We start from the raw sequence: 16,026 nt of genomic DNA on the forward strand, positions 1-16,026 counted from the left end.
CTGTTCTGGGTTTTCTTTACATAGTGAATCTGAAGATGAAACAAATTTACTTTCTTTCTTTGACAGTCAGTTTACATCAGTTTACTCTACCGTTTGTTGTTCTTTTTAGGGTCGTGTGATAAAAGGGTCCTACAAGTTCCATGCTATTATCACAACATTTGAAATGATTTTGACTGACTGCCCCGAGCTTCGAAACATTCCATGGCGTTGTGTGGTAATCGATGAGGCCCACAGGCTGAAAAACAGGAATTGTAAGCTTTTGGAAGGACTCAAGATGATGGATCTGGTAAGTGTGTACAGCTTTTAAAATAAATAAACAAATCTGCATTTTCTTTATTTTTGTTAGCCCCAATTTGCAGTTTCACCACAAAGTATTGCTTCTTAAGTAAAAGTATTAAATGTTAAGAAGAGTGAGAGAATGCATCTTGAGAATCTGTAAATTACCTGGAAGCACGTACATACATTGGATTTTGGTATGCTGATGTTTCATCAGGCTTTTCATGAATTTAACCTGTAGTTATGTGTATTATTTTAAATGAATTGACAGGTTTTTTTCTTCCCCTTCTCACTTTTCATGTGACTGACTTCTGTAATCACTTGTCCTTCAGTTTCTCTTCTTTACCTTGACATTTATTTAGAGGTATAATGTGAACTGCTGACTAAATACATCTGTGAGAGTTAAATTAATCTGAATTAAATCAGCTCTCGTGTTAATTTGTAGTGTGGCCATAAGGAACTGCTTTCAGGTTAGCTATGGAAAGGATTAAGAGGAATGGAAATGTGAGTTAGTTTCTGATATTTTCATAAATATATATGCACATTGTATGGATGACGTAATACTAAGCATACAAAGAACAATGAGAAGATGAATTTAAAGCTATTTACTATTTTATTGGTAAGAAGATTCTTTAAAACTGTAATATGAATGCAGTCAAGCTAAGTTAATACCTGGAATTCAAAAACTGGTAAAAATAAACGTTATCTTACACTAGCACTGGTGACCTATAGATTGCTTTCAGATTATGTTTTCCTCATTGTTAAATAATATTTTTCTTGAAGTAGTATTGAAGCTTTATGAAAGAAAGTTACTAAAAATATTGTATAGAATTTATTTTTATTATAGTTACCATTAAAGAAAAGCTGAGCTTACAGTTATGGCTACAGATGGAGGAACAGGACTTCTCACTTCAGTTCTTTTTCAGCTACTAAATTCATGTTTGATCTTGGGCTCATTGCTTAACCTCTCTGGGTACCTCCTCTAAAGCAGCATGCAACTTCTCTTTTCATCTCTGTCAGTTTCATACTCTGTTTTGCGAGCACCTTAAGAGGTGAAGTATTTTTCTGGGCTAACTGAAGGAAGACCAAAACACTAGTTTATAAATGTCTGAAAAACAATTATATATAAGTTGAGGCAAAAAGAAAACAGAGATTATACATATGTGTGAAAAAAAGAATGGATTTAAATGGATTTCTAGGCAACTCTGTCTTAATCTTTCAGGAGCATAAAGTGCTGCTTACTGGAACTCCTTTGCAAAATACAGTAGAAGAGCTATTTAGCTTGCTTCACTTTTTGGAACCAGGTCGCTTCCCATCCGAAACCACGTTCATGCAAGAATTTGGGGATCTGAAAACTGAAGAACAGGTAGACTGCCCTTACATACTTCTCTGTTTAGATATTGTGTATTTAATCATTCAATTGTATCCTAACTTTATTGCTTGTTTTTACAGGTAATTGCTTGTTTTTCTTAGATGACTGCAGTGGACTTATCCTTATTTTTGCTTTGTTGGAATTCATTTTGAGTTCTTCTTGCTTTTGATCAAAATTCATTTTAACTTGTAACTTTTTTTTGCTGCTTTGACAATTGATCATGCAGAAATGAGTTCTCTTCTTTTACTGTCTGCATCAGAGTAAAGGATTGTAATTTCTGTGGAGTGGATATCTGTGAGTTTTATCAATGACTTCAGTGCAAACAAACACATTTGAAATCTAGTTTTCAAGAAGCAACCTAACAGAGGGGGATCCTTTCTTGACCGACTCAAGAACTCAGATTTCTCAAGCTGTCCAGTAAAAGAAATGCATAAATCAAAGCAAAATAAAAAAAAACTTAATGCAACATGTTCTAGATCTCAAATGTAAATGATGCTCATATACAAAACTTTTTTTTCATTTATGTATGAGAATGTTTTTAAAAGTAAATAGGTAACAGTTAAACTACTGTAAAATTACTCATAGGATTTAGCTGAGGCATGATATCTTAATTTAGACACCTTAATGTGGCTCTTTGCACCTTGTGGTAATCTAAATTTGTGACTATGTGTGTTTTGTGTACAACTTTGTCTTGGTTCTGTCTGAAAACTCCCCAGCTTCTTGAATTTCTGACTTTTGAGTGCTTGAAGTGGTTAACTTTCTTTGAGATTATCTCTATTATAGGTAATTGTCTAAATTTAAAACAAACCAAAAAAACCCACCTACTTCTCTCCCAACCCCTTACCGTCTGGACAATCGCTGCGTGTCCTGCGGGAATCATAAGGGTATGTTTCCACAGATTGTGCAGGCAGTTGCATGTCAGTCAGCCTGGACTCTGACCTGATTGGAAGTGAGCCAACTGTGATCCAGAAGCCATGCACTCCTGTTAATATAGTATTTGAGCTGGAGTTAATATATCCTAACTCTCAACATAGCTTCTGTCTGGCCAGCTCAAAATGTCAGCGGAGCAAAACTGGAAATTTTTGATGTTGTAAGTGAAAATATAACTAAAATAATGCCACGAGTCATCAGCAGATTTGGAACCTAGATTGCTCGGGCAACGAGTTTTGGAAGAAGTGTTGTCTTTGTGAATACATCACTTCTGAAATTTGATTTTTCTTTCAAATGGTGGAAGAGATTATATGTTAGCAATTTAGGTTTTCTCCTTCATTCCTTGCAGTCCTATTCCATGTAATTTTTTCATTGTTAATCTCCCTGGGCTAATTTATCTCCTTTCTCTTGGCTAATTTATCTCCTTTCTCTTGAAGTTACTATAGGAATAATCTGAATTCAGGAGAAAGCTGCTTTTGTTCTTGTTTCTGTTACAGAGCACCCTAGTAGGAGACGATGATCAATTTTGGGGTAAATTGTCAGCTCTTTAGCTTGGAGCTGATTTGTAGTTTGATGAGAGATGGAACTTTAAAAACAACCTTAATGCCAACTTGTTATATGTGTATGGAGTATGCTTGAGGTTTTTGTGTGAAGGCCATCATAAAAACTTGACCAAACTCAGCAAACCTTATAGAAGGAAAACGGACACTTTCCTTCTGCTTCATAAAGTGTATGTTGCCAAACCTGGAGACAAAAAAAAATAGCATTTAAAAAAAACAATTACAGAAATATGAAATGTTCATTTTGAGAACAGGCCTAAGTAGTTTTCTGCTTTGGCAAATATCAAAAGGAAGTAAAGTATGTCTAAGAAATGTCTAAAAGCAAAAAGAACAGCAGACATTTGAAGGAAAAAATAGTATAATTCACTGTATTTAGTGGTAAGAAGTTACTCTAAAACTTGTTCTTACAGTCAGATTTGCTTATATTGCTGAGCTCTGCCTACTTAGGGTTAGCTCTGCACACTTGGTGTGCAGTACTGTCATTCTCTAGAGGGATGGTTCTAAAGGAGATCATTTAATGACATGCACTAAACAGCAGTGATGTTCACTAAAAATTGACTTCAGAAATTTGCCACAGTGTTAACAAGGAAATTTCAGTTTCTAGGTCCTTGAGGAAAGACTTAAATGCTGTCTACTTGTGATCTGAGTTAAAAAAATAATAATAATAAAATAAAAAGAGGAGGACTTCAGAATTAAGAAAACGTTAGAAATAGAAAAATTAAATATGTGAAGACTTAGAGCTTTGATTGTTGTTTATTTAATGTCTCCTAGGTGCAGAAACTGCAAGCTATTTTGAAGCCAATGATGCTGAGACGTCTCAAGGAGGATGTGGAAAAGAACCTGGCCCCCAAAGAGGAAACCATCATTGAAGTTGAGCTGACGAATATTCAGAAGAAATACTATCGTGCTATTCTTGAGAAGAATTTTGCGTTTCTCTCAAAGGGTGGAGGTCAGGCAAATGTACCTAATCTTTTAAACACTATGATGGAACTAAGAAAATGCTGCAATCATCCGTACCTTATTAATGGTAAGTCACAGCATCTTCTTTTCAAGAAGTATTTTTAAGACTGGTCAGTGTGTTAATTCTGTTCTAGTTTCTTCAGAGGGGTAGTTGTTAATTCTTCTTTCCATAAAATTGGTATGCTGAAAGCAGCAAAAGAGACTGAGTGAATATACTGTGTATTTTTATTTATGCATTTTTAAATTAGAATAGTGACATAACCTTTTCGGTTCTCTTGTGTTTAGAAATCTGCTAGTCAGGACAGCATTGCTTTTGAAAACATCTGCACTGCTTCTTTCAAGGCTAGCTAGTCCTATAAGAGTCGGTGTTAGTATCATGTTAGTATTAAAGTTTTTTTCTTTCTGTTCTTTTTACAAAGAATACTTCAGTTATCATGTGGGTTCTTGGATGCTGCTATAAAAATGACAACTTTTTTCTTCACAGTTGGTTAGCTATTACTTGTTTTCTTCCACAGGGTACTATGAGAGAGTACTAAACATTTCTGAATAAAAGTAGTCAAGAAATGACTGAGATGTGCTTTTATGGACGTGTAATCAGTTCATTTTCATAGTTTAATTGGACTGGAAAAAGATCTATATGAATGCCATATTAGTTTTTTAACAGTGAATACTCTGCTTCATTATTATGCTATTGGTTTTCGATCAGGAGTATCTTGTGGCAAACACTAGGTGATGAACCAGCTCTCTGAAGTATGCTGAACTGTATGTGTTGGTCATATCAACTTTTCCCTTTGGAGATATAGCACAAGCTTCTGTACATAGTTGCATGCTACTAGTTCCTTGTTTTCCATCTCCTCTTTGTTACTGTGTGATTTATGCTGTCGCTAGTTTCATGCTAGTTACGAGTTTCATGGTGAAAGACTGTTTTATCATGAGCCATATGTGATTGCGGTTTTTACTGTGTGACTTCCATATTGCAGTGCTTGCTTTTTTTTTTTTGACATTTTTTGTTATACTTAAACTGATTCACCAAATGACGTCTAATTGTATTTCATCTGCAAGTAATTATTCCAAATGCACGATATAGAGTTACTCCAAAGTACCTGAACTCAACCATGCTGGTGGGCTGCTCAGTTTTTAAATTCAGAAGAATATACAATTAAATTAGCTTCGTGGTTCTGTTAGAATTTGTTTGTTAGTTCTTTGCTTCTAAGTTAATCTATTACATAGGTGGGTTTACCAGAAAACGGTTCAGGATGTTCAGGTTATGAGCTTCTGAACTCAGTGCCTTTTATGTTCCTTGGCTTTGTTTGTTTTAACCTAGTGATTGTTTTCCCTTGTCTCATGTAATGAGGAATAAAGTAAATGTTTTTCTCTTGTTTTATGAAATAAAATTAATAAGTAGCATTTGCAGCACTGCTTACAAGGATTTTTTTCTTTTCCCAAGTCTTGTATCATTTAACTTATGTTAAAAATTGCTTAAATTCAGGTAGCTGTATGGAAAACTTCAAGTATTTTTGAATGACTAATTTCAAGTATGTTTGAATGACTGTTTTTTTAACCCTAATAAAGGGAGGTGGAGATGTCTCTTGAGCTTTTTCCTTTTTAACATTTTTGTGACTTCTGAACATTTAGACTTGTTTAATGGGATGCAGCAAAACAGCAGGTGCTGTTAAGATTTGATGCCAGGGAGAAATAAATAAATCCCAACTATTATTAGTGTGAAGGAGCAACTAAGTTCTTTTAATTCCAGGAGAGAAAATACTCTTATGTCCTGTAGTTGTCTGAGCCCTAGGTTTTATCTTGTTGATCAGTAATTAACATCTTTGTATTTACAGTGATGACACAAGTTCATTTCTGACAAGAAGCTTTGTAGTGGCATAATATTCAGTGGTATTTTCCTGAAGAATAGCAAGCTCTGGAGACTTAAGGCTTTTATAAAGAGGTCTTGGAATCCTTCTCATTTTCTTCTACATCTAAAGGTTTTGTAAACAAGCAGCAATGTATGTGTATTTGCATGTATAGACCAAGTAGAAGATTGTTTTGTTTCACATAGAACTAAGTGTTCTAGGTAATCTTCAGTTAAGAAACATAGAAGTTTGTATCATGGAAGTAGTATGACAGGAGTTGAATGTGGTGATTCTTTGTTTCTTGGTCAGTAGATTAGTTTTGTGGTGCTGAGAGGAGAATGGCTGTCTGCTGGAACTGTCCTTGAGCAGACTTCTAGAGGAAGCTGCTGCATTTTGTGTATTCTCCAGCCAAGATGGGCAAAGCATTGTCCTATTGGTTTTCTCAGAGCTGGACTCCTTGTTTCCTCCCTAGCAACCACTCAAGTGTTTATACATCATACTTCTTTCTCTGACTCCAAGAGACAACAGCAGGGAAGTGCCTCTGTACTTACACATGCTACAGAGCATACTGGTAAACACTGTAAAGGTTTCTTGCTCTGTCCTTATGCTCTCTTGAGCCCAAGGAGTCTCTCTTAACTAAAATATTTCCTGCTATCAGGAAAGCACACATTCAGACTTCTTTTCATTCATTAATAAAAGTCAAGAAAAGAAGTGTTGGAGGCATACAAAACACTACTTCAAGGGTAACAGGTATTACACATTCCTCACTTAGTTGCAATTGAAAAAGGAGTGAAAAGGAAAAGGCAGGCTTTTATGAGTTTTAGCTAGGATAGGATGGTTGGACTAGCAGATTTTCAGAGTCTGTGGTCTGTTATGGAAGTGAATCTTGCTGAGACAAAATGCCAATACTGAAAATTCATCATTCATAAGACTTGTTGGTAGGTTTGTTGTGGTGTGGTTGGCCTAGTTGGTTTGTTTTTGAAGATACTGAGTTTGCATACTGTATACAAGCTACTTGACAGCTTATTATATTCTGAAATTGACTAAGCTCAGTACAGAGTGAAATTACTGCCTTAATTTCTCCTGTTTTGCAAAATGGGTGCTAATATGAATAAGGATAGCTTGAAGGATTGTCTAATTCTTTTTTTCATGTGAGTTCGTTTTTCTTATGTGCAAACTATTAGGATCAGTAATACTTACAACAAGGATTCCCTATGCTTCAAAAGTACCTTTAGGTGAAAACATTTAATTTTGTAAAAGTGAGCAGTTCAAGTAATAAGAAGCTGTCAGCCTGCATAGGGTGGCATCTAGTTAAGACACCATGTTACAGTAGGCAAGGAACCAGTGATCACACAGTGAGACTGCATTTGCCTGTTTGCTTACAGGCATCTAGTTAGAGTTGGGATATGGGAGAGACTCTCAGTGGATGCCTGTCAGTAAGCTTTTCTTTCTCCCTGCCCCAATCCTCCCACCTTTCTTTGTGTTACTCACAAGTAAGTGAGTAGTGTTGATGCTGGATGTTATAAGCTATGTTTTGTTTAAGAAAATAACAAATAAAAATCAGAGGATCTGAAAAAGGCAGCCCCTCAAAAGGTTTATCTGTATATGAAATGAGCTTAGGATGAAGATTCCTAGACTTCTATATAGCCAAGAATAGTTATCTGATAACGTTTGAATAATATGTTGTATGTAGAAGAGACACTAAAATAGGATAAAAGCATATGAGTATAAGAAAGGCATAAACTTGTTCTGTATCATCAGGTAATGTGCAGTACAAGGAACATTTGTTTCTATGCTTTTACTTCATATGAAAAGGGGATGTCAAGAAGGAATTTTTTACTAGTTCTGGAAAGAATATATACACTGAACAGTTTCATAAAGCTGAGGAGAAATTAGATGTTCAGTGAGGAGAAAAATCTAAATAGATGATAAAATACAATTTCATACCTCTTATTTTTTTCCAAGGAAATCAGCTTTTTCACAGTTTGGATTTTGATTCTCTAGCTAGTAATGGAAGGGGTAGATCCAAGTCTTGCTTCTGATTAACTTTCATTTTGGACATCAAATTTGGTTTGTATTCTTTGCATTTTACTGTAAAAACAAGAATTTTCTTCCTTATTGAATTTCGAAGAGGACAAAGCCCATTTAACAGTTGGAATAGTTTTTACCTTTTCATTTTCTTTCTTAATGCCTCATTAAATTGTGTTCATTAAATGATTATATGAAATTATTTAGAAAAGATTTTACTCCCTTAAAAAATCGAATGAATACTCCAAGTGGTTTTTTAATTATACTGTGTTTGTGTGTATGTTTGCATTAAATTTAAGACTAATATTTTTTATAAATGTTTATTCACATAGTGTTTAAAACATTCCTGTGCTCTCTGTAGGGTATTGAAGGCAAGCTCATTGTTTATTGATAAAATCCTCTGCTGTGTTCATGTATTGCTGTCCAATCTTTGCAGGTGCTGAAGAGAAAATTTTGGAAGAGTTTAAAGAAACACACAATGCCGACTCTCCAGATTTTCAGCTCCAGGCAATGATCCAGGCTGCTGGCAAGCTAGTACTGATTGACAAGCTGCTGCCAAAACTGAAGGCTGGTGGCCACAGGGTGCTTATCTTTTCCCAGATGGTGCGCTGCTTGGACATACTGGAAGACTACCTCATTCAAAGACGGTGAGAGCAACAATATAATGCAATTCTAAATAAACAGTGCGTTCCTCAGTGGCCACAGTATTTAAACTGTGAGTGATCTTATTATTGTAACAGGATGAAATTCAAACATGTTAGTGTATTTTCTGGAGTACGCTGACTGCAAGTTGCAAGTACTGAAGTTTTTCTTTCAGATGAGTAGAAAATGACCTCAGAGAGGCTTTAATGGCTCCTCCTAGTTTACTAGTTAGTTAAATGTTTCAGTTACTCTGGAGTTGTTTGTTGTTTTTCTGCTCAATCCCAAGTATTTATTAGATTCCTTGGAGTGAGAACCTCATTTTTACTGAAGGGTACAAAGCAGGAAACAAGATAATATATCTTCCACTGATGAAGTTGTTGGATACAACACAACAGTCACTCAGTTTGTTGCAGCTATTTTGAGAGTAGAGTGGCATATTTTCCCTTTTTGATTTTTTAATTGTATATTTTTAAAAGAAATAATGCCAGACGTAAGAATATTTGCAGTAAAATTCTCTTTACAATGCATCTTTATTTCAGGTACCCATATGAACGAATTGATGGCCGAGTAAGAGGCAACTTACGTCAGGCAGCTATTGACAGATTTTCAAGACCTGATTCTGATAGGTTTGTTTTCCTGCTGTGTACAAGGGCAGGAGGCTTGGGCATTAATCTCACTGCTGCTGATACCTGCATCATTTTTGATTCAGACTGGAACCCTCAAAATGACCTCCAGGTAATATTACAAGGAATGATTCAGTTGAAAACTTCTTGCTTATTTCCTGTGAAATTTTGTTCACTTGCAAAAGAAATTACTGTTGTCCACTCAGAAAAAAAAAAACATACAGATTATTATTTATATTGAAAGTAATAACATTTAAAGTAAGTTTTCTATATTGATTTTTTTTTTCTTTTGTCACTTGTAACTGAGTATCTGTCCTGTTTCATCAGGCTCAAGCACGATGTCACAGAATAGGACAGAGCAAATCAGTGAAAATTTACAGATTGATTACAAGGAATTCTTATGAAAGGGAAATGTTTGACAAAGCTAGCTTGAAGCTTGGCCTTGACAAGGCTGTGCTACAATCTATGAGTGGAAGAGAAAATGCTACAAATGGGGTAAGAATTAATATATTAAGATGCATGATCAACAAATTATATGAATGTATAACATTTTTATTTCTTGCTTATATCTTAGCTGGAGAATGATGGCTTTCAGGTAGAATATGGCATATATTTTAAAGTGGGGTTAATTAAGGGCAAGGCTACATGAACTGGCTCAGCCTATCTCATACATCATTAATTGCCAAAAGCAGACAGGTAGAATCATGTTTCCTCAATTCTCATTCATTCTCATCATTCTATCCTTTACATACTGTTGATTCTTACAGTTTTTGAGCTTCTTGCAGGCTGCCCATCCATCTGTGTTTTTTTGTTTATGTTTGTGTGCTTTCACCTTTTTCGCTTTGGACTTCTTTGCTTGGGCCTTTTCTCAGGTTAGGAAGTTAAGTATGTTCCCAGGAGGAGTTTAACAGTCATTGGAGCTAAAGTAAGCAGATTCAATGACAATGAATTATTGAATCGTTTAAACCACTCATATAACTTCACCTTAAGAATGTTGTTGTTTGCATTCTTCTTTTAAAGGTGGCTTCAGCATGAATGTTTAATTGACCAACACCACATTATGTTAGGAGTACAGTTCTTAAAATGCTAAGTAAAAAGGCAATTGATGTCATTATGTTGTTAGATATAAACGTTGACTAGTGTTAAAACAACAAAACAACTCTCTCTCACATGTTACAGGTGCAACAGCTTTCTAAAAAAGAAATAGAAGATCTTCTTCGAAAGGGAGCATACGGTGCTCTGATGGACGAGGAGGATGAAGGGTCTAAGTTTTGTGAAGAGGATATTGATCAAATTCTCTTAAGGCGAACACACACAATTACTATTGAATCTGAAGGAAAAGGCTCAACATTTGCAAAGGTGTGCATTGGCATTCAGAAGAAAAATAATAAAGTTGTGACTGCAATAGATGGAAGTAGTACTGAATCGCCTTCAGTGTCAATTTAGTTTTTCAGTATACTTTTTTCAGTTTTCTTCCTCAAAACTGTTGGGACATCTGTATTTCCAGTTAGACAGTTGATAGGCTTCCTTTTTTTGTTTCTTGACAATGCTGTTTTGTAAGTCTTAAACATTGCACTTACCAATGAAAATAGATATCTTTATGGTGTGTGGTTAAGAAATCAATGCATGTTTTTTCATGTCTTCTAGGCTAGTTTTGTTGCATCTGGGAACAGGACAGACATTTCCTTGGATGACCCTAATTTTTGGCAGAAGTGGGCAAAGAAGGCTGAACTGGATATTGATGCTTTAAATGGAAGGGTAAGAGCTTTATGACAGTACTCAGTTCATTTAAATTGAAGATTTTTCTCCTCCTTAATTTCTACATTTTTACTTTTCGTTTTAGAATAACCTAGTTATTGATACACCAAGAGTAAGAAAGCAAACGAGACTCTACAGTGCAGTCAAAGAGGACGAACTGATGGAGTTTTCAGACCTGGAAAGTGATTCCGAAGAAAAGCCTAGCACAAAGCCTCGTAGGCCTCAGGACAAATCACAGGGTTATGCAAGAAGTGAATGTTTCAGGGTAGAGAAGAACTTGTTGGTTTATGGGTAAGGATATACAGATTAAATAGTGTGATTGTGGATAAAAACTGAAAATATGTAAATCACGTATAGCAAATACTCTTTCCTCTTTTTCATGTTCGCATGTACTCTGCATATTTTTTTACATAAGTACTACCTATACTTACCAGTGAGATTTTAAATTGCTTTATATATAGGTTCCTTATATATATATATATGTACTTCTTGCTTAGCTTAAAGCATCCAGTGTCCCACAGCTGGATATGAGCTCACTGGTAAAATACGTAGTATTGTGATGACAGAACATTTGTTTCTGGTTTCTTCTATTGTAAAGAATACCAGAATTATTGAGACTTAATCTCTCTTTTCTAAGTATTGTGAAGAATAACAAAGTGCATTTGTAAAGACTGGTATGGTTGTGAAATCAAGTCAATTCAGAGCTTTTTAGCATAGTTCTCATGTTTTGATGGTACTTGATTTCAACTAATTGATGCCTTATTTTTCCCGTTGGATATACCAGTCAGTCCGAATTTTTATCTCTTTGCAAGCAAGTAGCTGTATTTAACTACTATTCCAACGGGCTTCAGGAGGACTGGCTTTACTTCTAGAAAGTTATGTACAGCAGTCACTAATAATGAATTTCAGGATCAAAATAAAACTGATTCCCCAAATCCCATGACTGTAGGAATTGGCTGAATTTCCTGTTCGTAGTTTACTGGGACCATTAGAGTTAAACATATGTACTTTATTATTTTGAGTGTAGTTCAATTGCAGCTTTACGAGCAGTGAACTTATTGCCTGTTCTGTAAAATAAACATTCTTAACTCTTTGGTGCTGTAAGTGGGATTCCCCAATGTAACGTGCAAACGCAGAATGCATTAGTGGCAATACAGGAGGTCCTAACTTGCTTGACACCAGGAGTTAAATTGAAAGTCACAAATTAAAATACCAGTGCCCTAGCTGTTGTATTGAGCATATTTTTCTTGTAGCTGGGGTCGTTGGACTGACATCCTCTCACATGGGCGCTATAAACGTCAGCTAACGGAACAAGATGTGGAAACCATCTGCCGGACTATCCTGGTATATTGCCTTAATCATTACAAAGGGGATGAAAATATCAAAAGTTTCATCTGGGATCTGATCACTCCAACTGCAGATGGGCAAACTCGAGCTTTGGTTAATCATTCCGGTATGTCTACCACAATCAAATAATGATGCTAGTAAATAGGAAAGAATTGCTTCAGTCGTGCTATGTCTTTAGTTTAAACTATAGCTGTTCTGACATGTTGTAGGATCTTGTCAGATTTTATGAGTAAGGTGGGCTTTGACTGGGTCAGTACTTAAAGGGGAAGTCACCCTCAGATGCTTTGTAGAGTGCAGTGCTCTTGCTCATAAAGCAGTTTGAACAAATATTCTAACATAGTTTTTAAGTATCGCCTACTGCTGGAATTAAGCTCTTTCAAATGGCCATAAATCATAAAGCTTGTTTCCTTGTGGCCATTCAGATTCATGAGTGTTTCTAGAAGAAATATTTATATAACACCATTTTCTGGATAGTTCTCTGAATTTTTTGAAATCTTCACACCTAAATTTGCATGGTAGTTTTGGTTGATTTTGTTATTCACAATTTCCAGATAAATTATGTTGCTGTTCAGTTTTTGATAGTCTTGTTGCCCACAGTGGAACTAATAAAGCAGTGATACTTAGCTGTAAATGTGTGTTTGTAATGCAGTTTGGTGTGAGAGCTTTTCTATTCAGACTGTATAAGATATAATTGGGGATTTGTATAGGCCTGTCTGCGCCAGTGCCCAGAGGGAGGAAAGGCAAGAAAGTAAAAGCCCAGAGTTCACAGCCAATGCTTCAAGATGCTGATTGGCTCACCACCTGTAATCCGGATGTATTATTTCAAGAAGACAGCTATAGAAAACATCTCAAACATCATTGTAATAAGTAAGTATTATTTTATTTAATGCTTTTTATTATATGTTTTTCAAAAGTCTGTGACTTCTTTGGAATGTTTTTAATAGAGCATGGGGCTGTTTAATAGGATGTAAAGAGCATTATTGCTTCTAATTTGGGGGATAATCATCTTAGCAGATATCTGGATGTTTCTGTAAGCTCTTTATGATTGATCCATTCTTAAAACATTTACGAAGAAATGTGTTTTCTACTTAATAAATAAGAATGAAATCAAATATGTAATTCTTAATAGCATATGGGGAAAAGAATATACCCTCACTTAAATCTGTTTCTCTTGACAACTGAACATCCTGCTCTGCTCTGCATTAGCATGGCTTTACCTTGAGCACTGTGAGCTATTTTGAGCACCACAATATAAGATGAAAATGAGATTATTAGAGAGCATCCAAGAGAGGTCTATGAAGATGGTGAGGGGTCTAGAGGGGAAAGTGCATGAGGAGTCGCAGTTGGCTTGTTGGGCCCAGAGCAGAGAAGGCTGAGGGGATGAGGCCTTGTAGCAGCCTACAGCTTCTCACAAGGGTAGCAGTGGGGCAGCTCCGATCTTTGCACTATGGTAACAATGACAGCACCTGATAGAATGACATGGAGCTGTGTCAGTGGAGAGTCAGGTTGGGCGTTGGGAAAAGGTTCTTCACCAGAACCTTTGCTTAATTGTTGAATGAATGTCTCTCAAGTGCATCTCTTCTTTGCTTTTGGTTTGTAATATCTTAGTTATTTTTGTGTCAACTTCTTTCAACAGTGTTCTTCACTGGGTATATAGCATACAGGTGTAAAGCTGTCTTTATGCTTTTAATACGTATGGTCTTATTAAAACTGTTTATTAGAAAGAAATTATTGATTTCAAAAATATCTGTGGCCTGTCAACAGAGGGGGTGTGATGTGAAGGAGATAAGACATTTAAAAGGTTTATTAGTTCATTTCTGGATGCTAACCAAGCTTAATTCGCAGCTGATGAGAACAGATATTTAGAGAATTATGTTAGCAAGTGCACATGCAAGTGAACTGGTTTTTGACTTTTCTCTAAGCTGTTACTGAGTTCGGTTATTACATTTCACTTCCTCTTAAATTAAATTTTTTCCTGTAACATTATTTTGCTCTCCCAGGTAACATGTCCTCATTACTTGCTATATCAGTTTGCAGATCAGCCTTAAACTCATTTTTAAAATAGTGCTGCTGAAATAATACAGTAGAACAATTAGAAGGATCAGGAAGACTGATGTATCACTGTACAAGAATATTTTCAGTTGCTGTCCTTTTTCTTTCACTTCCTAGACCCACCAGGACTAAGTGAATTGTAGAAGCAACATGATTAGCCCAGGTAAAATCAAGCTGAGGTAGAAGCCAGTTGAAAGTATGAGTAATTTCCTTCATCAGATAGCAATATGTATTGGATAAGTAAGAGCAGGGTGTCCTCGTCTCGTGTGTGACATGCATGCTGCTTTAATGTGGAGGACTACTGAAAGGTGCAGAGAACCTCTGCATTTTGGTTTAGTTTTGTGGTTGTTTTTTTTTCTTTTCCTTTGGCTTGATGTAACATTTGTTGTTACTTAATACAAAGATGATAGAGACCCTCAGCAGCTTATTTCTATAGCCAAACATAGAAAAGGGGCACCTCACTGGTCCCGGTTATCAAAACATACAAAAAGTCGTGTCTGACATGTTTTGAATTGTAGAAATGACCTTGATTCAAATCCCTACTCTTCCAAGGACTACTTGGGTAACGCATGTAAAACTAGATATCGCTTCTATTGCGTCAGATCTCTAACAAGGAGTTCTCAAAACTGGTGGTGGTCTAAATTTTTCATGCAACTGGGCGATCAGATTACTGCCTCCCCAGTTACCCTTACTGCTCCAAGAGAGCAGCAATTCAACAGTAGCCGTGATGGATTTGGATACAGGGAGAAGGCAGGCAGAATAATCTCCATTTTAGCTGGTGCTGATTCTACTTCATGAACTAGGCAGCAGGGGGTGCCCTGAATTGGGTAAACATGGGAGAGCTTGATTATTTTCAGGGAGACATTTTTTCTGTAGTGATGACCTCTTTTCTACTCTCCTTGAAAATCCAGTCTGCCATTCTCTCTCCTGCCAGCTTAAGCTGTTGCTACAACACCTGACAGCGGTCCCAAAAACAACCGTAGTGTTGCAGGGGTGGGAAAAAATAAACACGGGCAAGGAAGACTTTTCACTTCCTTATGGCACTTATGTTGTGTGCAGGTAAAATTAAATAGCAGTTTGAACTATAGAGAGTAAAAATAGTTAATATCTCCTAGGGGAAATGGAGGATTATTTTTTTTTCCTCCCATTCTCGGAAGCAAAAAGTTGTATAATCTGAAAAACCTGACATTCCATATTGAGGGTTTATTGTAAGGTAGTAAAACCAGATTTTATATCTCGTTTATTCCTACAACTTCTGATGTGCTTCCAAAAATGGTATTAAGGCAGCAGCTGAGGAAATTTTATGAGATAATGAAGCAGAACAGTTACTGAAAGCCATCTGCTCAGTTGTTTACAAACTTGCTTCAATACTTCAGAGGCAGTGGTAGAGTACGTGTCTAAACTTCACAAGCTGCACTAGGTAGAACTAAATGAAATGCGCCGGGGCCGGGCTGCGCTCGGTCCCTCTCTGTGCAGTGTAAGCGGTTGCCAGGCAGGCCTGTTGGAAGCCAGCAGAAAGCACCACACAGAGGTGATTATGTGCCACCATCTGTCACGCTTCAAGCCTACCATACAGCATGGCTAATCAGCCTTGGCAGGATGATGGATGAACAGCAGCAGCTGCCAAA

General features: G+C 36.3%; 1 protein-coding gene across 7 annotated transcripts in view; it reads left to right on the forward strand.

The window, feature by feature from the left end:
• The window catches only part of CHD7 (chromodomain helicase DNA binding protein 7), a 126,242-nt gene that overhangs the window by 97,693 nt on the left and 12,523 nt on the right, over nucleotides 1-16,026 (forward strand). For all 7 annotated transcript variants that reach the window (XM_085221170.1, XM_085221167.1, XM_085221172.1 and 4 more), the window contains 11 exons: nucleotides 110-286; nucleotides 1,499-1,642; nucleotides 3,910-4,165; nucleotides 8,413-8,623; nucleotides 9,158-9,353; nucleotides 9,569-9,736; nucleotides 10,421-10,600; nucleotides 10,889-10,999; nucleotides 11,085-11,290; nucleotides 12,253-12,452; nucleotides 13,054-13,213. In XM_085221170.1, the coding sequence (XP_085077296.1) occupies nucleotides 110-286; nucleotides 1,499-1,642; nucleotides 3,910-4,165; nucleotides 8,413-8,623; nucleotides 9,158-9,353; nucleotides 9,569-9,736; nucleotides 10,421-10,600; nucleotides 10,889-10,999; nucleotides 11,085-11,290; nucleotides 12,253-12,452; nucleotides 13,054-13,213 (2,009 nt within the window). The remainder of the gene's footprint in view (nucleotides 1-109; nucleotides 287-1,498; nucleotides 1,643-3,909; nucleotides 4,166-8,412; nucleotides 8,624-9,157; nucleotides 9,354-9,568; nucleotides 9,737-10,420; nucleotides 10,601-10,888; nucleotides 11,000-11,084; nucleotides 11,291-12,252; nucleotides 12,453-13,053; nucleotides 13,214-16,026) is intronic.

Source organism: Meleagris gallopavo, chromosome 3 (assembly GCF_905368555.1).
Source record: "Meleagris gallopavo chromosome 3, MGAL_WU_HG_1.1, whole genome shotgun sequence".
Lineage (NCBI taxonomy): Eukaryota > Metazoa > Chordata > Aves > Galliformes > Phasianidae > Meleagris > Meleagris gallopavo.